The sequence below is a fragment of the Gossypium hirsutum genome, chromosome A12, assembly GCF_007990345.1.
Source record: "Gossypium hirsutum isolate 1008001.06 chromosome A12, Gossypium_hirsutum_v2.1, whole genome shotgun sequence".
Lineage (NCBI taxonomy): Eukaryota > Viridiplantae > Streptophyta > Magnoliopsida > Malvales > Malvaceae > Gossypium > Gossypium hirsutum.
In genome coordinates, this window is record NC_053435.1 from 60718 (window position 1) to 84330 (window position 23613).

The following is a 23613-nucleotide window of genomic DNA, read 5'->3' on the forward strand; positions in this document are numbered from 1 at the left end:
CGTTCCTAAGTTTCAGCTGGGCAATATGGAAATTTTAAGAAGCAGAATGTGGATCCTAAATCTCAGAATACTTCTGCAGCCAGTGTAGGGAACTCGAGATTTGTTAAACCCGAATGCCAGTGGTGTGGTAGAAATCATTTTGGTCCGTGCAGAGCAAATAAATGTTTTCGATGTGGTTCTCCGGATCATTTTATTAGAGACTGCCCAGAGAGAGCTAAGAAAGAAAAATTTCAGAGTGTAAAAGCTAGTGGTGCAAACTCGAGGGAAAAGTATCCGAGAAAAGCTGGAAGTGAAACAAGCAGTAAGAATGTAGCCAGAGATGCAGCAGTTAGATCTGAGAGAAGAGCTCCGGCTAGAACTTATGCTATTAAAGCACGTGAAGATGCTTCCTCACCCGATGTGATTACCGGTACATTTTCTTTTTATGATATTAATGTTATTGCTTTGATTGATCCTGGTTCTACTCATTCATACGTATGCATTAAACTGGTGTCTAGTATGAATATACCTGTTGAGAACACATAATTTATGATTAGAGTGTCGAACCCGTTAGGCAAATGCGTGATAGTTGATAAAGTAAGCAAGAAATGCCCTTTAATGATTCGGGGTCATTACTTTCCGACCGACTTGATGTTGTTGCCGTTTGATGAATTTGATGTTATTTTGGGTATGGATTGGTTGACATTGCATGATGCTATAATAAATTGCAAAGAAAAGGTTATAGAATTAAAGTGTGAAAGTGGTGAAATTCTGCGGGTTGAGCCAGACAAATCAGAGGCATTATCTAGTATGATTTCTTCAATGTCGGCTCAGAGATATTTGAGAAAGGGTTATGAAGCTTATTTGGCGTATGTAATTAATATAAAAGAAGTTGAAAAGAAAGTTAAATCAGTGCCGGTTGTGTGTGAATTTGCGGACGTATTTCCAAAAGAATTGCCGGGTTTGCCTCTAGTCAGGGAAGTAGAATTTGGTATTGATTTAATATCGGAAACAGCTCCGATCTCGATTGCTCCATATAAAATGGCACCAACAGAATTGAAAGAATTAAAGTCGCAGTTGCAAGAGTTGACTGATAAAGGCTTTGTGAGACCGAGTTTTTCACCTTGGGGTGTTCCCGTGTTATTTGTGAAAAAGAAGGATGGTTCCATGAAATTGTGTTGATTATCAGCAGTTAAACAAGGTCATAATAAAAAACAAGTATTCGTTGCCGAGAATTGATAATTTGTTTGATCAGCTAAAAGGAGCGACATGGTTTTCAAAGATTGACTTGAGATCTGGGTATTATCAGCTGCGAGTAAAAGAGTCAGATGTGCCTAAAGCTGCTTTTAGAACAAGGTACGGTCATTAGCACACAAACAATTCCAACTAAGTTCATCGATGAGCTCCACTCAAACTCTTTTAAAGAAAATCTACCCCAATCCTTACTGATGAGTGAAAGCACCTAGCAGTGTGAAAAGAAAACCAAATATGCATTGATCCATGGACGGACTAATATGCACCACCTTAGCACCAGATAAAATGCAAGACTTTTCACTCGAAATATGACCATGTTCTTCTAGTTAAAATTGATGTTAATTGAGCCCAAAGTCTCTTACTTTCGATTCTATTAGAAAACACACAACAATGCCATACAAACTGCATTTTTCCTTGAAAAAAGAAAATCAAACAGCAATTGTATAAGGAAAGTGGCCTTAAATATATTTTAACTGTAGATTAAATGAAAACAGCCAAGTGTTGAAGTAATTGGAAACAGCTATTCCCTGTCCTTAAAAATATAAAAACTATAGATTAAAGGATATCAACCTCATTTAACACTCAAGATTAAACTTACCAGTAAACAGAGAGTAGGCTTCCCCTAAAATACCTATATCTTGACAGTTCGGTAAATTAGAGCATAACTTTTTCACATTGTCCTAATCAAATTTCCACACCAACCATTAATGATTCGGGAAATTTTGAATTAAACCCAAAACACCACAAGAAGATTGTTCAAAGAATCAAATTCATGCAAACTAATACGATATAAGCCGAAGTCATTAACCAATGGCTGCTTAAATAGAACTCTGTTACTTGAATCACTTACCACAAAAACAAAGCAACATCTTCCAAAAGCTGCTTAAAATATGAATTACACAAAATCCGAAGCCACTTTTTTTCAGATAAGATGCTATCTTGGAAGACATGAGATTCTTCAAACAGCTTCGAACCGACATTAAGAAAAACGAGAACACTTACAGATGTAAGGAACACACCCTTTTAACCATAAAGCTAATTTATTAGTCCAAGTAATGTTCTAGAGACCCGAGAATTTACGAAAGACAACATGAAAACTCAAACATCTGTCCTGGATGATTGACTGTAAAGAGATCATCCATCCTATGAAAAATTTTAAGTCACAGCTTAGATATTAATGAAGAGTTCTCACTAAAACCTGAGACAAGCAGAGTGTACAATTTGATACCTGGCAACGCAATATCCCTATGTTACTCCAAAATAGTTAAACTATTTTAAACCAACCAAAAGCATAAATTACAAACAAATCACTTTCTGAAATAACAAAGACAAAGAAATCCAAAATCCATTTATGGATTTATGGATTTATAATCCCAATTCACTAAATTGCTTACAATACAAAACAAAAACCCAATTTGGAAACCGATTCAGTCAACCATCCTATGATCGACCCGTAATTCCAAACCAAAAGCTGTGTAACAACGACAATGGGAAAGATTCAAATGAGAAGAATCTTTAGGAGAAGCGGAATAAGGAGTCGAACTGTAAAACAAAGGCATGAATTCTTACCCGGGAGTCGATCTGACCCAAAACCCAACAAACGAAGATGGAATGAAATGCTGGCGTTTTATTGCCGGAGATATGTCAGGAGAAGAGAGATTGAAATCGAGATTATTCATAAACCCTATAATAAAGGAGAGAGAAGCTTCATTTCTTAGTGGCTGGCTGGCTTCCTTCTTTTCTTCCCCTCATTTAGACGGTCCATTTGGTTTGTTGGATTAAAGTCGTCAATGGCCTAGAATTGGCTTGTTGGATTTATTATAAAAAAGCCCATTTCAATTAAAAAGAAACCTCACCGTCAATTCTTTTTTAATAATTTATAAGGTTAATGAAAATTTTGGTACATATTCTGGTCACCTGATGATGACACACGGCTTTTCTAATTGATAACACCTGCCCACCCCTAAACCCAAGCCCCAAGCCTCAAATTCCAATATCCTAAATTCGAATATCCCTGGAATGGGATATACCAAGCCGGGGTATCCTTATATATGATATCCCCAATCCGGGATATCCCTGGAATGGGATATCCCCTTCGGAATAAGTACGACAGGAAGTCCAGTCCAAACACGCAAAAAACCTGAACCGGAAACTAAAAACAACTGAACCGTGCAATAAAAATACTGTGCCGTGATGGGATAAGATGGGGATATTAATGGAATAGCTTATCCTGAAACGGAATACAAAGGGTATATCCCCAGAGCAGAATAAGAATGAAAATTAACCCTGTACTTATTAAAACGTTGTGAAACTATTTAATATCAAATTCTCTGAAGATATTTAAAAACTCAGTATTACTGTTTTCTTATTCCCTCAACAAATATAATGCAGTTTAACAGCTTTAAATACACCCAAACGATATTGAAGAAACAAACAATCATAAGAACCATAAGAACAAACAAACAAAAATGAAGAAGAAGACCGACATCAATAGATTTGAAAGACAGAACGAAACAGTGATTTCTAAAGCCGAAAACCAAAAACCATAAGAAAAACCCACTGAAATACAAGTAAAGAAGCATGGATCTGAAACTAAAACAGAGATTCATACCTGAAATGCATCTCCGATGAAGCAGCAGATTTAAAAAATAAATAAATAAACCAGAAATGCCAAAGAAAACTTAGGGTTTCTCTCTCATGAAAACTCTCTTCCGACTGTAGCGTGTGATTTTTTGGCCTGTGGTTACCCAAAGCTCAAAAAGAATGACAGGAAAAAATTGAAAAGAGAGCGAAAGTGAGAGAATTGGCGAAGAAACGAGGGAGCTATGAAATGAATAGATATATTAGAGGATTTAGATTTCGAATGATGGGAAGGAAGCTGCCCTGATAGGAGGTAAGACGCTGGAAAGTGTGTGGAGGCAGAGGCAGCGGCAGCGGTTTGTTAGAAAGGACAATAAAGGAGGAAGAGAGAAAAAGAAAACAAAAGAAAAAAAGAAGAAAAAAGGACCCATCTAACTAACTAAATCAAGGCCCAAAACCAGTCCAATACCAGCTGGCATCCACTCTGTGTCTTCCTCGTCCAAAAACCTATCAGAGTATCCCACTAGGATAGTAAGTTGGAAACAGAGGCAATTATTCCACATCATTAAGCTGAAGTTCTATGGTAAGATCAATATACAAGAGAAGAAAAAAATAGTGTTTTAAAGATACAGTAGGAGCACATTCCCCTCTTTATTGATGCTTGCACAAGCAAAAGTTTATCATTGGGCAATAATCAGCATATTGTCCATGCATAATAACATAATTAATTTAAATATTCTGTTATTGTTTTTAAACTGCAAAAAGTTCAGAAAATGAATGGAGAAGCAAAGCATACAAATATTTGCTCAACAACTTTTTTCTCTTTGCGAATCAGATAGCGAACTCAAAACTTTCCCTTCAATGAGATTAGGCTTCAAAGTGTCCACATCTAACGGTAGTATCCCGCGTACTCCAAAGCAATTGCCTTCACTGTTTTAAGATTGTCACGTACCACCTATGGCACACAGATGGAAAACAAAAGTCTCTAATTGATCGTATTACGATAAATATTCAACCTCCAACAACATAGACACAAAGAGACCAATTGTTCCACTCTGAGCAAAATGACAAGAAAGCAAAACAAAGCAGAATACCGCAAGCAAAAATCATCTTCAAGCATCATTAAAAATTAGGACAACATGAACCTTTCAAATGTGACCAAACTACCTTCCTGCTACAGCACTCTTTCAGCAAAGTTCTTGCAATACTAAAATGCAAAAGCAATAACTCAATTAAGTTTTATGAACCCTCAAAAACAGTCCAGTTAAGAAATCAGATCAGGGCTTAGGCAAACTAGATTTTAATTGCTAAATAAGCAAAGATCCCAAAAATATGAACCCTCAGCTTGGTTTGAAACGATAACTTCCAAGAGATTTTCATAAACAGACTCAAACATTTCTTCATCTGAAATAGAATCTACACCAGTTCTATGGTTTACAGAACCCAGTTCCAACAGAGATGTTAAAATTTAGGCAGCGTGCAACAGTTATCCTCATTTCATCAACATATTTCCTGTAGGAAGGAGCAAACACCATGCATTCTGGGCCAGGAGCAAATGGGTCGAAAATACCATCCTTTGGGGTTCTAGGTCTACTATGGTTGACAGAAACCATTGACTCTTGGTTTATGGTGGTATCAGGATCAAAGTGAGGATGATTTTGTGCTTTCTTCACTTCGGTGGGTGGAGAATTAAATTTATAGGGGAACTCTCCAATTCCTCTGTTCGCATCAGAGGTGATAGGCCCTAGAGAAGATTCCTTATTACCTTGTCTAGTAGTTGCCGAAGGATCAATAATTACCCTATCAGTTTCGTCTGTGCAGTTTTTAATTAACTTGGGAGAATTTTTGCTGGCACAATTTCCAGAATCCATTGATCCAATCATAAAACAAAGCCTAGGCAGCTGCAACGAAGGGAATAATAATATTATTATTATTGAAAAAAAAAAGCCAAGAGGAGAGGTCATGTTGGCGAATCTTGAAGACGGCAGATGAATAAGAAATTCTAACCCTATTCCCAACCCTAAAGCACCATTTCAAAACTAAGTTTTTGTGTTTTAAACTACATCCTGTTTTCGTTTTTATATGTAAAAACCCTAGATTCAAAAGTAACACTAAAGCAAAAGGAAAACAGAGGATCAAATATGCAAAGATGAGCACAAGTCAGAATCCTTCTTTCATTTGAATTAGGAAATGCAACACAAGGAATTTTGTACTCAACCCAGAAAGCAGAAAATCCTAATAATCTTTAACAGAAAAGTAAATTAATGAAAAATACGAGAGAGCTATTTCATTTTAAGTCACAGAAACCCTAGAAAAAAAAAGTCTAACAAAATCAACGAGTGTATAGGGACAATAGTAAAGACGAATAAAAAGAAAATGCTTACTTGAGAAACCAAGCCAAATGCTGAAGGCGAACAGAAACAGTAGCAGCAGCAGCCGCGCAGTGAAGAAGGGAATAAAAGTGGTAGCACTATCCTCGAAACCACAAAGCTAATGTTCTGAAATTTTTAATTTCATAAGTACTTCCAGATTGGTAGGATCGGCCTCCTGAGCGCGCATCATTGCTGCAATAGCCTGTACAGAGATATCTAATTAGTGAATTACATTTCTTCTACAAAGTCAAATATTTGGACCCCAATAAAGACCACATAAAACTGCAGATGCATTAATAAAGAATAACAGAAGTATAAAAAGGTCTTTGCATAATCCATGTAAGTCTCAAGATAATGACAAGCAGACACATTAATCATCCAAAACAATTTGCATTAAATGTGAAACATTACACTTCATAGGCTTGATTTAAACATAGTTTAAGATGGGACCTTATCCATTCAAATTAATTTTAATTAAGCCAAAAAGGTTTTGACATGGTTCAAGATTAAATAGAAGTGATGATAAGTGAAATGTAATGCACTACTAGTTCATGTGACAACAAACGATAATAGGTTAGATCCAGAACATTAACAGCCAGGCAAAGACTGCGGCCTTAGATCTGGTACTCTGACTGAAGCCTCAGGCCACTAAGATAAACGTAATACCAATCATATTGCAAACTTCAATGTTTAAACGAAAAATAGCTCCTTCTATCCCTTTCCACTAGAAGTTTTCATATATAAGAAATGAACATTGCATGGTACACCAACATGGCTATATCAAGCCAGAAAATAGATCCTTTGTGTTCAAAAGGTTTTCTTGCTTGCTTGATCAATAAGTTGTTCTGTTTCCTAAAATAAGATGCTATTCACAGGGCATTAGACAAGATTAAAAATGATTTAGATTTAGGTGGAATAGAAAGGTAAATGGTCAACGTTGCCAGGCAAAGAATCATAACCAAAGATGCTGAACAGAGCTGAAAGAGACAAGCAGTCACATCTCTTAATAGAAATTCTTGTAGTATTAAAGAACACAAAAACAATGTCTTTTGGTGTAAGAATACACATGAACTATCCAACTCTGACAAACTAGAGCAAAGTGGATTACCTGCTGGTCATCATCATTTTCAGCATGGGTTATTCCTAGCAATCTCCAACATTCAGCATTCTCAGGATTTTTCATAACTTCAGCCTCTAGGGCAAGCACTGCTTCACTCAAAAGTCCTTTCCTCAATAGCTCTTGACCTTCTTTTAAAGGATTTTGATGACCAACATATGGATTCATATCAGAAAATACATAGACACCCCTTGAAGTGTCCGACCGGTTAGGAACCTACAAGTTTTCACAACCAAAACATTCATGTAGAATTAAGAGAGGTTATAAAGTGAACTTCTTCAAGGCTACCAGACTTACTCATCATATGAATTTGCCCAGTTATCAGACGAACTATCTCCCAAAGCCCCCTCACCAACTTGACGACCAAATTCTTCTGCCCAGTCATCAACATGCAACTTTGAGAATTCATTGACCATTGATCATCCACACACTCTTGTTGCAATCTTTCAGCACCAAATTCATTGGCCCAATGGTCAGGTCCATGGAAAACCTATTAACCATCAAGTCAAGAACATTTAATGAAATGAAGAAAATTAGAATATTTCAAATAAGAATAAGAGCTTCGCACGGTTTAAGAGTCTCAAAATAATCTATAACACGCAGAATCATTAGTTGCACTTTGTATCCTGAATAAACAAATCAAAAGACCCTAGTTGTTCTCATACAGTAGCAAACTCCTCAGCCCATTGATCAGTTTGAAGAAGAATCAAAGAACCACCAACCAGAGTAGCAGATTCTGTATAATAAGAACATTTATACAAATTACAATGTTTTTAGCTGGTTTAATACCAAACAGAGATATACAATTACAAGAATCATCGGCGACAGTTTATCTTCTAACTTATTATAATCAATAATGTCTCACTGCTCAATTTAGTAGCAAACCCCATGACCCATTGGTTTGGCCCATAGAAATACTAAGAACCACCAAAACGGTGAGTAGCATATTTTATGAATAACAAATATAGATAATCTCATATAAGATTTACAAGTTTAGTTAATTTAAAAGTTCAACTGAAGATGTAATAATACAGAATCATTAGTCATTCACACTTTATTTGCTAAATTATAGTAGATATATAGATAATAGCACTAACCAAACCATCATTATCATTTGGGACATTCTCAAATCATCAAAACTAGTTTCAACCCCCTGGGGTTGATGAATGAGATTACTACCTAAGGTCAGTAATGTTAGTTCCATTTTAGTCTACGTAGGCAAGGCAGAAGAAAAAAAGGAGGAAACTGCTAAAAGGAATTTATGACTGATTATCAGGACATATCAATCTATAAGCTTCTTTAGCTTCCACAAGATCTCTACTTGCCTCATCATGAGCAAATTCATCAGCCCAAGAAGCACCTACAGTGTACTGTTGCTGATATTCTGTTGCCCAGTTCTCTGATGCTGGTTTGACCTGATTATCATCAATGATAAGTTCACCACGACTCATCTTGGATACAAATTGAAGAAATTTTGAATTCTGCATGCCCCAAAACATACAGCACATAAGTACATATATTAACTCATGCATAGTAAGGATTATATCATTAAGAGCTATCTTGACACATTGCAAGTATTTAGCCAAACAGTTTTAAATAACCCGAAACTTAGGATCACTGCTTTGAGAGAGTGTATGTGCAAGTATCTTAGTCTGCTGAATTGCAGCCAAACTTTCTATATTTCCCCCTCTCATTTGATCTACAGAAGTTAACTGAGCTTGTTCCTGTATGTTTTAGCTCATTAATTGTGTTATGCAAGAAAAGCAGGCTAAAAGGTGACATGCATGTAAAGACTACTCAAAGCACGAGATAGTAGCAGAAAGAAAAGGAAAGATAAAGCCAAATTGGAAGGTATATCCATCTGCAATAGCACAAGGAGTTAGATATAGTTCCCTGGTAAAAACACATTAGCATGTCCTTTCAAATTTGCACATGATGCATTGGTAGAGAAACCTACATATCGAATAAAGCAGTGAAAACATGCCACAGAAAGAAATGAACGGGTGACTCAGACGTGAAACTAAGATTGAAGATAATTTCAAGAGACATACAAAAATATTGCTAAATTACTGTTGCAAAAGAGCAGAGCATGGAGGTCATAGATGCAGGTGATTATCAGCTTGACATTTCAAGCGATCTTATTTGGGTTGCCTAAATCAGTTGTCCGGCAAAAGAAATTTACGACGCTTACAGCTGGGATAACACTTGCCGACAGCAGAAATTGTAGAGAGAGATACCTTGGGTTAATATGAATGGCCGATGTCCTAAAAAGAGAAACCTTTAGAGAAAATATTGTCACTAAACAGACCTGGTAATATTGTACACGACACAAGAAAAATAGCTAAAATACAATATTATGCAAGCACAAAAACATATCAAAATCAATATAACACCAATCATTTTAAAATGTCAAAACTTATAATAAATACATGACACCTTAAACATGATTATGACATAGAAAACAAATGAACAAGCCTTGGATACACAAATTGCAAATTCTAACACTAAATTATTTCATCGGACATCTTTGAGCCTTATGTTTGTTTCATTACACACCTTACAAATGTTTTAGTGATTGCAATAAGTTGATGGATTGAAATAACTTGGTGATGAGCTTTTTAATTCTAGACTCGGTGACATACTTCCTGTTCATTGGGAAGGTCATCTATTTTGACTCAGGGAAGGAGGGATATATGCAATTTAACTCTAAAGACAATTTCTTCCAACAAGGATGAATAATGGATATTGCTTTAAGCTTTTATTAGGGTTTTTCACCGTACGGATATATTTAGAAGCTCAATTTATCTCATGGATTTATGGCCTATACCTATCAATACTTGCATATCAAGTTTTACGGTTTTCCTCAGCATTGATGTTCTTTCAGTTCCCCACCTTCTTATAACCACTAAGACTCTCTTAGTCTTTACCACCAGAATTTCTCCATACAATTTCCATTTAATTTCACTCCTATTTTCCTTCTCTTTCTTTTAACAGTACTCCATACTTTTTTTCCAAATTAATACCCAGCCATAATTGTAGTTTCCTCTATGATAGAGGGCATAAATGGTTACTGCTCAGTTAGTCATGAGGACAAAAAAAATTGTACCTTAGACAAACCAGTTAGGCCATCCTTTGATTTTGGAATAATTAAAATGTGCATAGGAGCCTGGGGAGCTATGTCCCTAAAAGCTAAGACCTACAAACAAAAAATAGGCAAACAAAAATAATGTTAGTGCAAATGAATGCCAAATAAAGTTAAACCTAGCAGAAAAGAATTAACATAGTAACCTGAAGAAACAGCAAGAATATATTCGTGTGAACCTGCTCCCAAACAGATAAATAAAACTAGGTCATTCTCGCATGCAACTGACAAGGTGAATGCATGATTCATACAGAAAACAATAACATAAATTAACATTCACAATTAGAAATCAAACTAAGAGGTTAAGAAGCTAAAACTTTCAACCTCAGATTATAGTTTTGCAAACAAAAACTATAATCATAGCTGAAGATTTTCATGCTTCTCTAATTAAAACGTTTGATATTTTGTTATCACGTTTCACTTAATTTTGATCAAATATCAGATATCAGCTAGTGTTAACAGAAAGGACAACAGATTATCTTTGATAGTCACCTATTTAACTGCAAATTGTCTTGCATAATCCATGTAAGTCTCAAGATAATGACAAGCAGACACATTAATCATCCAAAACAATTTGCAATAAATGTGAAACATTACACTTCATAGGCTTGATATAGACATAGTTTAAGATGGAACCTTATCCATTCAAATTAATTTTAATTAAGCCAAAAAGGTTTTGACATGGTTCAAGAATAAATAGAAGCGGATGATAAGTGAAATGTAATGCACTACTAGTTCATGTGACAACAAATGATAATAGGTTAGATCCAGAACATTAGCAGCCAGGCAAAGACTGCGGCCTTAGATCTGGTTCTCTGACTGAAGCCTCAGGCCACTAAGATAAAAATGATGTCAATCATATTGCAAACTTCAATGTTTAAACGAAAAATAGCTCCTTCTATCCCTTTCCGGTAAAAGTTTTCATATATAAGAAATGAACATTGCATGGTACACCAAAGTGGCTATATCAAACAAGCGAATACAACACAAGATGTAGCGGTACAAGAAAACAGATTCTTTGTGTTGAAAGGTTTTCTTGCTTGCTAAATCAATAGGTTGGTCTCTTTCCTAAAATATGATAGTATTCACAGGGCATTAGACATGACTCAAAATTATTTAGATTCAGGTGGAATAGAAAGGTAAATGGTCAACCTTGCCAGGCAAAGAATGATGTTGAGTATTTGTTTGTTATGGTTGAGTACTTTGAGATAGTTATATGTAGCTAACTTTGAGTATTATATTGAGATGGAAATGGTTAATATGTGTATGAGTGTGAATGTGTTGACTTGTTGAATGGATGAAAAGGAATAGGTATGTTTAAGCTAGCATAAAGTTGGACAATTTCACAATTTAGTCCTTGGAGAATTTCAACAATCATGGATGAAAAGGAATCGGTATGTTTAAGCTTGGGGAATCCGCGATGCATTGTACAATAATCGACCTTGTGAACAAACCACATTATTAGAAAACCAAAATACAATTACTACTGTTTTGACAGTCAATATTATACGATATCCAATAAAAGAAATATGGGCATCAGCTTAAACTGGCATCTAATCCTGTTTAACCAGTACAATTAACAGAATTTAAGCCATGGGAGAGTGCATAAGAACATTAAAATTGAAAAGAAAAGATATTGGGATAAGAACATTACCATGCAATACGATGAAGGGAATAGCGTGTCTATTTGGGATGAATCAATGTAATAAAGAATATGAATAATAAAGTAGTTGACTGTAAAAGAGAGGCCATGGCTGGTGAAATCTTGCAGAACCAGAATTTCTTTCTTTCCCAAAGCATCCAACAAGATCAACCACACCGACATCCATAGAATTGAAAAGACGAACCGAAATAATATTTCCTAGGGCTAAAAACCCAAAATCTATGGATGAAGCAAGTGATTTCAATATCACAATAATAAAATAAATAAATAACAGGAACGATTAAGAAGGAAGAGATGAAAACGGATGAGAGAGGAAAATTTTGAAGAGAGAGATAGTGAAGAAATGGGAAGGAAGGGAATTTGAAAAGACTGATGAAAACGGGCAGAGGGGATCTTCTCCTGCGAACAGTAACTATTACTATTTAATACACTCATTTAATAAAGTGATAATTGAGTTGTTTACCTTACAAAATTTCATTTAATACAGTTTAATATTCTCAATGTCTAAATATATTTCTAAACTAAAAAATGTCAATTTGATTATGAATATCAAGATTTTTCTTCTATAATTTATGGTTTCAAAGCATACACAAGGAAACTCTAATTATTTCCTATTACACGACAATCATAGACAACCATTACAAGCTTTATCAAAGTATCTTTTGAATAAATATGATAATTAGATAATTAAATCGAGCCTTAATATACCAATTGGGATTGTGTAATTATTTCTCTTCATTAACTAGTGCAATGTGTAAGAAAGAGTTAAATTTCATGATTATAAATTAATGGTGAGTTTGGATGGGATGTGTATTTATATGTACTTAGTGCAAAAACAGCGGTGACGGTGAAAATTAAGCTAAGCGCACCACACCCATCCAAACCCACCTTTAAGTAAAAATTAATTTGATATTTTTAAGTAACATGTAAAGAAGAAAAAAGTGAAAATATGATCATTATACTAATTAATATTTTAACCTTAAGGGCACGTTTGGTTCGCTGTATTGGATTAGAGGTGTATTGGATTAGAGGTGTATTGGATTAGAGGTGTAATGGAATAGATGTGTAATAGCAAATCAACTGTTTGGTTGAATGTAATGGAATAGAAACGTAATAGTAAAACTGTGTTTGGTTGAATGTAATAGAGGTGTCATAGCATAATGGAGAAAACTAAAATGACCAGAATACCCTTAGCATAAATTTGTTTTGGTAAATGATTATTGTTATTGTTATTTAAATTTTAATAAGATTATTTATTATCAAAAATAAATAATTTAATCATATTTAAACATAATTATTATTTAATATATTTTAATTAAAATATATAATTTAATAAAATTCTTAATAATTAGCAGAAATTTGTTTTGGTAAATTATTTTATTTAAATTTTAATAAGATTATTAATATCAATAATAAATAATTTACTCATATTTAAACATAATTATTATTAAATATATTTTAATTAAAATATATAATTTAATAAAATTCTTAATAATTAATATTCTTATATGAATTTACTCAAATCATAATATATGATACTGTAAAATATAAATTAAAATAATAATTATTAAATATATTTTAATTAAAATATATAATTTAATAAAATTCTAATAATCAATATTCTTATATGAATTTACTAAAATCATAATATATGATACTATAAAATATAATTTAAAATAATTAATATTAAATATATTTTAATTAAAATATATGATTTAATAAAATTTAAAATAATTATCTAGATTCAAATTTAAGAATTATTTACATGAACAAAAATATAATATTTGTTTCTAAGTTAATTATTTTAATAAAATAATTAAATATTTATATAACGGTGTTCTCATCTTTTGGTATTTTTATATGCAATTTTAAAGATTGAATCCAAACTTAAAAGAATATTTATTTGTAAGCATTTCACCGGTTTACTTCAACTCAATTATTGATTAATTTTTAATAAACATAAATTCAATAACCATTACTATTATCTTCTAAATATTGTACTGAATTTTAGACAATTTTTTATTTTGAGAAAGGAGTTCATCATAAATGCATCACCCCTTGTCTAGTTCTCTAACCAAAGCAGGATAAACAGAATGGAACAAAAGAACATCAAGTAAAAAATAGCTGTATCTATCGAACACTGCATTTCAGGGCTTAAATTAAGCATATGTCCCAGTCCATGATCACACAATTTTGAGACAAGATTGGAAGTTCATTGTAGTTTAGATAATTGATTTATACATGGAATTAATTTCAAGTGTTGTTTACCTCTGATCCTATAGGCTGATATACCACAGACTTGCTATTTCCAAAGTTGAAAACTACCCTAACAGCCGTTAATGTATTAACAAAAAATAATAAGACATGATGTAACTATCTAAGATGTGGGTTCGCTACCGCTCGGCTCATCCAACATCTCAACCACAGGAGCATACTGCACAAGTTAACAGCAGGAATGGTGAGGGATGATGTTGTTTATATACATATATAGAGAGAGAGAGAGATTGAAGTTCATGGAGATGAAAAAATCAGAGAGAGACCTCATCATTCTCTTCAAAGTAGATTCCATCAACTGCACTTTTCTGCTGGAACTCCCATCCTAAACTATTTTCAAGCAGCTCTTTTAATTTCCTTGTCTGCAAAATTCACATATATTGAAACTCAGGATTTTCACTTCACATAATTTACTTATACCTGCCGCTTGCAAATAAATAATTGCAGGGGACTAAAAGTCATCTATATTCTCCCATCAGATACTAGCCAAATCACCCAAGGATTTTAAGGGTTTTCATATACACACAGTTCAGGCAGTCTTTATATCTAACAATCAGGTTTAATTAGTTAAATATTGAAGATAAAAAGTACTATATGAATAATAAGCCTAGTCTCCATTTGTCACCATTGACTCCTTTTAAGAGGAGGAAAAAAAAAAGGAAAGGGATAACTATACGGAAGAAATAGGTGAAGTGTAAAAACCTTCCTAGTTCGTAACATGTTTTGGCAAGTATAAAATTGGTAAGAATTGAAACGTAGAAAAGCAAGGCTTAGAACACATACCCATGAGAGAAGATCTCCATCAACAACTGAAGCATCTTGCACTAACGAAAAGAAATCCTGTGATTCCACCATCAAACTACTTATCAATTTTGGTGTAGGCTAATGTTACTAAAAAATGGTTACTTTGAAGTTAGGTACAAATGAAACAATAAGTCAGGTGATCCTATTTCTAACTAAATGCCAGAACTTGACAAAAAGATGCAGGTTTCAACTATTTCAAGGAAAAATAATCATGCTAACAATTAGTCAGCACAACTACATATCTAAAAATCATGAAACTACCTTGCAGAAGCAGTGCAGAAAGCTATCAGAAGAAAACCATGAATCATCCAATAATGCTGATGTCCCTGCCTCTCCAACACTACGATCTTTCTGAAGTCCATATTTTAGATATTAACACTAAACTATAAACATCAAGACAGGAAAAAGTGCATCATGTGTTGTTGACAGACAGCATATGCTGAAACTATAAGAGAGAAAAAAGATAGCTCCAATTCAGTATGCATAAACTTGAATGGAATAGCAAATATTTGTTGATCTAGGCATACAGCTCTTACCATAATGTACAGAATTATATAGTTAAGGCAAATTTACCCAAAAAAGGATCCCAAACAAAGAAACGATAAATTCAGAAAATTACCTTTGTGAACAACTGACTCCTTGCTTGAAAAGGCTGCAAAATATATACAACGGAAAAGTCAAGGCCAAATAAAAATAACAAATCCATTTTCTATATACTAGCATTAAGTAATTTAAAAATGAAAACAAGCCAAACAGTTGAATATACATGAAGGGAGGAAACGTTTTTATTGTAGTTAATCAACACAATCCTCTGGTAAGAAGAGAGTTTAACCTGTAACATTTCATGTCCAAACAATGTTAAAGAGGGAAGAAGAAAAGAAATAAGATCACTTTGAATACTATAATTTAACTGTCTAAGTGAACTCACAGTGTTGATATCAATATCCGGAAAGATGTCCTTGAACACCATAGTCGTGAGCCTTAATTGTTCATCTGCTGCTGCAAAACCAAACAGAACAATCTGCCCAAAGATATATTTAGAATTACTACCATGAAGGTTCCATACAAGTTAAGGCATAAACTCAAAGAAAGAACAAGGTTTCAATCTCTCTTTAGTTATGTTTTAATACAAAAAAACACCACAATATTTGGCTCATAAAAAGACATCCATTTCTAAGTTATACAAGCAGCTAAGAATTACAATAACCTTAAAAGTTCCACTGCTGAGACAGTGTGAGTAGAAGAAATTACCAAAGGAGGATTCTTGAAAAGATCCTGCGGGCAACGAGGGCGCAATTGAGAGTAGGGCCTTGAGGGGTCTTTGCAACCCTAAGGACAGGCGAAGTTTTGATTTTAGATAAAACGAGGAAATGGGTTACACCCATTGGCCCTGCAACATTCAAAAAGTCTTTCAAATTGTTCCTTTTCTTCTCCTGCAACCATTAAACAACGACAAACAATAAATCTAGTTAAAGGGACAACTTATAAAACAACAAAATTTCATTTTTTTAAACAAAAAAGAGGGAAATGAATTACCTTGAGTTTGAGAGCGGTATAAGGAAGCATCAATTTTCTCAAATCCATTTGAAGTTGCCTAAGAGGACCAGGAAGCTTCCCCCTCGAAAACATAAAACTATTCCGGATTTTATTCCCTGTGATATGGTCTACATTCGGTTGCTGTTGCCACAACCTGTTCGAATGGAGTATTGAAAGAGGAGAAGGATTTAGGGCTGGGTTTTTGAAGAAAGGGCAATTTTCTCTGGCAACTGTTGTTGGGATTACTCACAGGCGATCTGAGACGGTGGAGATTTGGTTCGAAGAAAACTGCTGTTGATGTTGGGAGGGAGAGGGTGGGGTGGAGCAGCAGATTTTGGCTGGGGAGGGTAAAACAGAAACAATTAGCTAATCTTTACTTTTGGAACGGAATGGCTAATCGTTGTTGAAGCAGAGAAAATGAGTATTACATCCGTGTTGTAATAGGCCTGTAATAGGCAAAACATCAAACCAAACACGGGATTAAGTGGGGATTAGTGGGGCCCACGGATTAGGGGTGTATTGGCTAATCCAATACACCCAACCAAACATGCTCTAATTATAGTTTGAAATGAGAATATTGAGATAATAATTTTAGGATATTATTTAATACTAAGTTGAAAATTTGGATCAATTCTCCTAAAAATTCAACTTACCATATATATAATTGCTTTAATTTGGATATAATCTTATAAATTTTCTTCCCTTCAGAAGAATACCATTTTTTTCTAAGATGTACATAGGATATAACAATGGCATCTCTAAATCAAACCAGAAGCAGCAACACCACCACTAAGGCAACAAGGGGTCGCCAGAAGATTCCGATAAAGAAACTCGAAAACGAAAGCAGCCGCCAAGTGACTTTCTCCAAGCGCCGCACTGGTTTGTTCAAGAAAGCGATCGAGCTTTGCATTTTATGCGGTTGCAACATCGGCATCATCGTGTTCTCTCCCAAAGGAAAACGGTTTTGCTTTGGTCACCCCGATATCGACACGATATTGGAGCGTTACCTTAGCAAAAACCCTAACCATGATGATGGTTTGATGATGTCTGGTGACGACATTGCTCCATGTCTCGAAGAGTTCAACAAGGAGATCCGAGAGACATTAGAGAAACTTGAGGAAGAAAAAAAGCGAAGCAAAGAGATCCAAAAGGAAAAGGAAGAGAGAAAAACGAAGGGACTGTTTTGGTGGGATGACCCTATTGATAATAATATGGGAATTGAGGAACTTGAAGCTTATGCTAAAGCCTTGGAGGAGTTAAGGAATAATGTGGCTAATAGGGCTAGTGCATTGATGGAAGATGTTTTTGCCATGTCGACTGCCATGACGGTGGCTAATCCTGATGGTATGGGCAACAGTTTCGCCATCCAAAACAGTGGCTTTGCCGTCGGAGAGACCGGAGGTGTTGAAGGTTTTAATTTTGGTGATGGTCATGACTCTCCACCCTAAATACGAATCAATATAACATATTCAACACTCGCTTGTAATAAATAAAACAATCACCATTAAAAGAACTCCAGAATAAACACAAAATAGACAAGTAAAGGAACTTCAAACCCAACCTAAAAAATAATTATGTGCATTGTAAATTCCAGAAAGTCCGCCGATACGGATATTGCCAAACTTCACAACCCCAGCAAACCCTAAGAATTATATATTTGGTGCTGCCCATCCCCCATAGTACCTAAAGTTCACACATTTCAATTGCAAAAGGTAAAATTCAAGGCCTTTAAATAAAAAAATCAAAATCCCCAAGCTAGAACATATGAAGAAAAGGGGGTGACTTACAATTCCCATAAATAATTGGAAGCTTCATGATTTCCACCAATAAAAATGGTGGGAACTGGGGCAACCTCCTCACCTGAACAGTATTTCCAGAATGACTTCATCTCCCTATATTTTGGAGGCACATTGAGGCTATCCATATCTCTTTCATTCCTGACTGCCTAAGTTGCAAAAGGAAAAAAAAAATTAAGTTCATATAAAAAATGAGTACTTGGAAAGTGACAAATTTTCATATAAAAACAGCAAATTGAAGGGAGAAAGTGAGGGTGTAAGAGGAGGAACCTCGAAATCACCGCAACAAAGGAGGAGGTCGATTTCGATGTTGCGAGTATTTTCGATGTATTTAATGGTCTTGTAGACCTTGTCGAGATCTCCATGCATGAACCCTTCCACTGCTATTTTCATCTTTTTGAATTGGACACAATATTGTGGTAGGGTTTTAGAAAAACTTAATTCACTAGCCTTCTAAATTTTTTATATATTTCTTTAACGTTTTTGTTACTTAAATTTTTATTCACATTTTGGTACTTAATTATCAATTTTGGTATCTAACCACTAACATCTATCGTTTCCAATAAGGAAAGAAACAGTGATTCTCTAAAGGTGAAACAGAAAACCGTGACAAAAACACACTGAAAATAGAAGTAAAAAGAAGCATACATCTTAAACTAAAAACAGAGATGAAAAGGCAAAGACAAAGGATTTATAAAGCAGAAAAAAAAAATCATAAAAATACCCACTGACATACAAGTAAAAAAGCATCAACCAATAAGCAAATTAAAATTATGTTAATCTAAGGATTGCGACTAGAACCTATTCATTTAAAAGATTACAACTCAATTTCCCTTCATGTAAGGCTAGGTGAAACAGAAAACCGTGACAAAAACACACTGAAAATAGAAGTAAAAAGAAGCATACATCTTAAACTAAAAACAGAGATGAAAAGGCAAAGACAAAGGATTTATAAAGCAGAAAAAAAATCATAAAAATACCCACTGACATACAAGTAAAAAAGCATCAACCAATAAGCAAATTAAAATTATGTTAATCTAAGGATTGCGACTAGAACCTATTCATTTAAAAGGTTGCAACTCAATTTCCCTTCATGTGAGGCTAAGTAACACAGATGAGTATAATTCTATCTTTAACCAAAATCAGAGTATTTTCACCAAAATCAGAGTATTTTCACCAAATGGATATATCAATAATCACACAAAACTTCCCATTCAGCTGACATACAGAGATACCATGGGTCTACCTAAAACTTCCAATCAAAATCCATTTGCAAATCATACCCAACAGAACTCAAACAATTCCAACTATTTTAAAGAAAATATACCCAATACTTACTGACTAATGCAAGCACCTAGCAATATGAAAAAGAAAACAAACAAAAAAAAAAGAACAAGACCGACATCTATAGACTATAGATCTGAAAGACGGAACGAAACAGTATTTCTAAAGCTGAAAACCAAAAACCCTAAGAAAAATCCACTGAAATACAAGTAAAAAAGCATGGAGCTGAAACTAAAAAAGAGATTGATACCTGAAATGAGTCTCCGTTGAAGCAGAGAATTTCAAAAATCACAAAAACTCACGAAAACTCTCTTCCTACTCTAGCGTGTGTTTTTTTGGCCTGTGGATACCCAAAGCTAAAAAAGAATGACAGGAAAACGTTGAAAAGAGACCGAGAGTGAGAGAGAATCTTCGAATAAATGAGGGGCAATGGATTGGATAGAGATACTTGAGGACTTAAATTTCGAATGATGAGAAGGAAGCTGGCCTGATCGGAGGTAAGACACTGGAAAGTGTGTGGAGGAAGCGGCAGCACTTTGCTAGAAAGGACAATAAAGGAGAAAGAGAGAAAAAGAAGAAAAATAGTAGAAAAGAGGAGGGAATAAAGGGAGAACCGAATGTGCGAGAGATGAATGAAGAAAGAGTTTTTATATTATTTATTTTGAAAACGGTTTGAATTTTTTTTTATTTTTTAAAATATATCGGACTAGATATTAAATTAACTAGATAAATAGTTTATAAACAAAATTTAATAAAACCCAAAGTAAGAGAACGAAATAATAATAAAAGGGCCCATCTAACTAATTAAATGAAGACCCAAAACAAGTTTAGTACATGGGGTATAAAATAAGCTCAAAAATTTAGTAACTAAAATTTAAGGTCTATCTAACTAATTAAATGAAGACCCAAAACAAGTTTAGTACATGGGGTATAACGTAAGCTCAAAAATTCAGTAACTAAAATTTAAGAGGTTCACAGCCCCACACACGCTAAAATGAAAGCCCAAAAACACTAGCTCAAACTTAAAATTTAAGGCCATATTTAGTTCAATATAATCGCATAGGTATTACAACCCTATTCCGTACCTATACACATGTTTGGTTAAATGGAATGCCTTATTACGGGCTTGTTGCATTACGCGCCTATGCAATGAATGTCTGATTTCTATTCTGTTTCTTCACCACCGATTACTTATTCGGTGTTTAAGGAGACCTTCACGCTCCCCACTTCGCTCCCCATTTCTTCGGCGATTCTCTCTCACTCTCGGTCTCTTTCCGACGTTTTCCTGTCATTCTTAAAAAACACACGCTATAGTAGGAAGAGAGTTTTCGTGAGAGAGAAATCCTATGTTTTCTCTGCCGTTTCTGGTTTTTGTGATTTTTGAAATTCTTTGCTTCAACGGAGACTCATTTCAGGTATCAATCTCTTTTTTAGTTTCAGCTCCATGCTTTTATACTTGTATTTCAGTGGGTTTTTCTTATGGTTTTGGTTTTTAGCTTTAGAAATCACTGTTTCGTTCCGTCTTCCAGATCTATAGATGTCGGCCTTGTTCTTCATTTTTGTTTGTTTATCGTCTACTATATGTTCTTTATTTTTGGATTGTTTGTTTCCCTCTGGTTAATATTATAGCTTTTGTGTTATTTTCTATTTCTTTTAAATCTTTGCTTAAACACTAATTAAAACATACTGATTTTTTAAATATTTTCAGAGAATTTTACATTAAATATTTTCAGAACAACGTTTTAGTAAGTACTGTGTTGTTGGGCTTAGCTTTGCATCGGAACAGATTTTTCTAGTGTTTGTTCTAGTTAATTTTCATTCTTATTCTGCCTCAGGGATATCCCCATCATATCCCATTTCAGAATAAGCTATTCCTAGAATATTCCCATCATTTCCCGTCCCGGTTCAGTATTTTTAGTGTCATTATCTGTTTTGCGGGTGCAAAATCATGAAGCTTCCAATTATTTATGGGAATTGTAACCCACCCCCTTTTCTTCATATGTTCTAGCTTGGGGATTTTGATTCTTTTATGAAAAGGCCTTGAATTTTACCTTCTGCGATTGAAATGTGTGAACTTTAGGCATTATGGGGGATGGGCAGCACCTAATATATACTTCTTGGGGTATGCTGTGGTTGTGAAGTTTGGCAATATCTGTATCGGTGGACTTTTCGGAATTTACAATGCGCGTAATTATTGTTTAGATTGGGTATGAAGTTCTTTTACTTGTCTATTCTATGTTTATTCTGGAGTTCTTTTAATGGCGATTGTTTATTTACTGCAAGCGAGGGTCAGATATGTTATATTGATTCTTATTTAGGGTGGAGAGTCGAAGCTTTGAAACTGAAATGAATTAGCTTTTCCTTGAGCAGGAAACCATGAAAGGCCACCTTATAATGACAATACTATCAGGTCTGTGTATCATGTCCGGGAGTACGATGTTCACAAGCTTATGCACCTAGAGGAACTGATAGATGTTTTCCTTTCACACGATTGGCCGCTCAGCATCACTGATTATGGGAACTGGCAACAACTTGTTCGCTACAAAAAATATTTCAAAGATGAGGTAATTATATTCAATTGGCGGAAATGCATATATGTGACAGAATGAAAATCTTCATATCAAGCGTATTCAGTTTTCTTGTTGACCGTTCCTGGTTGCTTGTTGGTTGAAACATATTTCCTAGATCCAGCAAGGAACTCTTGGAAGCAAACCTACTGCTCAGCTGCTCGAAAAACTCAAACCATCGTATTGGTTTTCAGCTCACTTGCATTGCAAATTCACCGCTCATGTTGAACATGAAGAGGGTGGTCAAGTGACAAAATTTCTTGCACTCGATAAATGCCTTCCAGGGCACAAGTTCTTGCAGGTATCTATCATATGTTCTGACCATTTCATTTAGGTTCTTTCTTTTGGTCTTTGCTGGAAGCTAATAAATGAATTCTGGCTTTCTCTGATCTTTTAGATTGTTCATATTGATCTGATCTAGGACCTTACGAGGTTCAGTACGATGAAGAATGGCTGGCAATAACGCGGAAATTGAACTGTGTCTTTCCTTTGACCTTCCGCCATGAAGACGTTGGGTGTGTGTATATATGACATTTTTGTTTTGACCATGCCACTCATCTCACTCTTTCTTTCTTTCTTGGGTGGGGTGGACTAATGTTTTATTTCAAAATGTGCAATTTTCTATTTTTGCAAGTACTATTACTCTACAAGAACTTGTGAGCCGACAACTGCTGTTCTAATATGTAGGAGAACAAAGCTCAACATGCAAGATTGTTGTCAACGGGTTAAGAGCAGGATAGAAGACAGGGGAGCCAAACCTTGTGAATTTTCTCAAACAGCTCCACCTCACAAACCCTCTGATTCAGTTTCAAACACTGCTTTTTCTGGTAAATAATATGGTGATATTTTGATGCTTTTCCTTCTTTGAGGTGCTAATAGTATCTCCATTAATGGTTCTATCTTTTGGATTTAAGAAACTCACCATATATGTTTGCATATTTATACCATTTATCACTATAATGGTTAGGCATCTCGATATTATCGTTGCAGTCGTTATGAAACACTATCCTTCATTTTTTGTCTTCTTTTTGCTCAATTAATTGTTGGTTAGCGAATGCGTTCTTTTTTATTTAGATTTGCAACTAGAATAATCATGACTTTTGCAATTTGTTTTTGCTCGATTTCTTTTTTAATTATTAAAATTTTCTCACCTTGTGTAGGTTCTCCCGGTAATCCTCAGACTGTATCTTTCTTGGAATTGCTAGATCTTCTTTATGTTCCCTGATAATGCATCGGACTCCAGGG

At 34.6% G+C, this 23613-nt stretch overlaps 3 protein-coding genes and 1 pseudogene across 8 annotated transcripts; 2 read left to right on the forward strand and 2 right to left on the reverse strand.

Moving 5' to 3' along the window:
- Positions 1-2400: 2400 nt before the first annotated feature.
- Positions 2401-12518, reverse strand: LOC107942697 (uncharacterized). Of its 5 annotated transcripts, none has more exons than XM_041082359.1 (11): positions 12099-12518; positions 10591-10623; positions 10409-10498; positions 8628-8783; positions 7600-7792; positions 7294-7518; positions 6198-6387; positions 4610-4768; positions 3845-4320; positions 2803-3028; positions 2401-2704 (listed from the first exon to the last, which is right to left on the reverse strand). In XM_041082359.1, the coding sequence occupies exons 1-6, from the start codon at positions 12267-12269 to the stop codon at positions 7511-7513; spliced, it is 651 nt and encodes a 216-aa protein (XP_040938293.1). In that variant the 5' UTR covers positions 12270-12518; the 3' UTR covers positions 2401-2704; positions 2803-3028; positions 3845-4320; positions 4610-4768; positions 6198-6387; positions 7294-7510. The 5 variants fall into 5 exon arrangements, with proteins under 5 accessions (XP_040938293.1, XP_040938295.1, XP_040938294.1 ...); XM_041082361.1 differs by adding an exon at positions 5579-5714 and having other exon boundaries at positions 2803-4320; XM_041082360.1 differs by having other exon boundaries at positions 2803-4320.
- A 1703-nt stretch (positions 12519-14221) lies between these two features.
- LOC107895170 (peter Pan-like protein) lies at positions 14222-17270 on the reverse strand (annotated as a pseudogene). Its single transcript, XR_005906572.1, has 11 exons — positions 17259-17270; positions 16972-17087; positions 16722-16875; positions 16437-16618; positions 16114-16206; positions 15952-16017; positions 15805-15837; positions 15447-15536; positions 15165-15221; positions 14648-14743; positions 14222-14541 (listed from the first exon to the last, which is right to left on the reverse strand). The product of XR_005906572.1 is annotated as a peter Pan-like protein (transcript).
- Positions 17067-18170, forward strand: LOC121210795 (agamous-like MADS-box protein AGL61). Its single transcript, XM_041082357.1, has one exon. It carries the CDS (start codon positions 17471-17473, stop codon positions 18167-18169), a length of 699 nt encoding a protein of 232 aa, XP_040938291.1. The 5' UTR covers positions 17067-17470; the 3' UTR covers position 18170.
- A 2784-nt stretch (positions 18171-20954) lies between these two features.
- LOC107942703 (lariat debranching enzyme) lies at positions 20955-23593 on the forward strand. Its single transcript, XM_041083901.1, has 7 exons — positions 20955-21088; positions 21882-21988; positions 22172-22365; positions 22487-22669; positions 22807-22883; positions 23056-23195; positions 23529-23593. Exons 1-7 carry the CDS (start codon positions 20955-20957, stop codon positions 23591-23593), a joined length of 900 nt encoding a protein of 299 aa, XP_040939835.1.
- The last annotated feature ends 20 nt before the right edge of the window (positions 23594-23613 follow it).

Excerpts from the sequence above, each read along its gene's own strand:
- LOC121210795 (XM_041082357.1), top strand. The coding sequence starts at position 17,471 with ATGGCATCTCTAAATCAAACCAGAAGCAGCAACACCACCACTAAGGCA.
- LOC107942697 (XM_041082359.1), bottom strand. The coding sequence starts at position 12,269 with ATGTCGGTGTGGTTGATCTTGTTGGATGCTTTGGGAAAGAAAGAAATT. Across the intron at positions 10,624-12,098 it reads TCCCTTCATCGTATTGCATG|GTTCACACGAATATATTCTT; the intron begins GTAATGTTCTTA and ends GTTTGGGAGCAG. Across the intron at positions 7,793-8,627 it reads ATGAATTTGCTCATGATGAG|GTTTTCCATGGACCTGACCA; the intron begins GCAAGTAGAGAT and ends GATGGTTAATAG.
- LOC107942703 (XM_041083901.1), top strand. The coding sequence starts at position 20,955 with ATGTCTGATTTCTATTCTGTTTCTTCACCACCGATTACTTATTCGGTG. Across the intron at positions 22,884-23,055 it reads TTCCGCCATGAAGACGTTGG|GAGAACAAAGCTCAACATGC; the intron begins GTGTGTGTATAT and ends TCTAATATGTAG. Across the intron at positions 23,196-23,528 it reads TTCAAACACTGCTTTTTCTG|GTTCTCCCGGTAATCCTCAG; the intron begins GTAAATAATATG and ends CACCTTGTGTAG.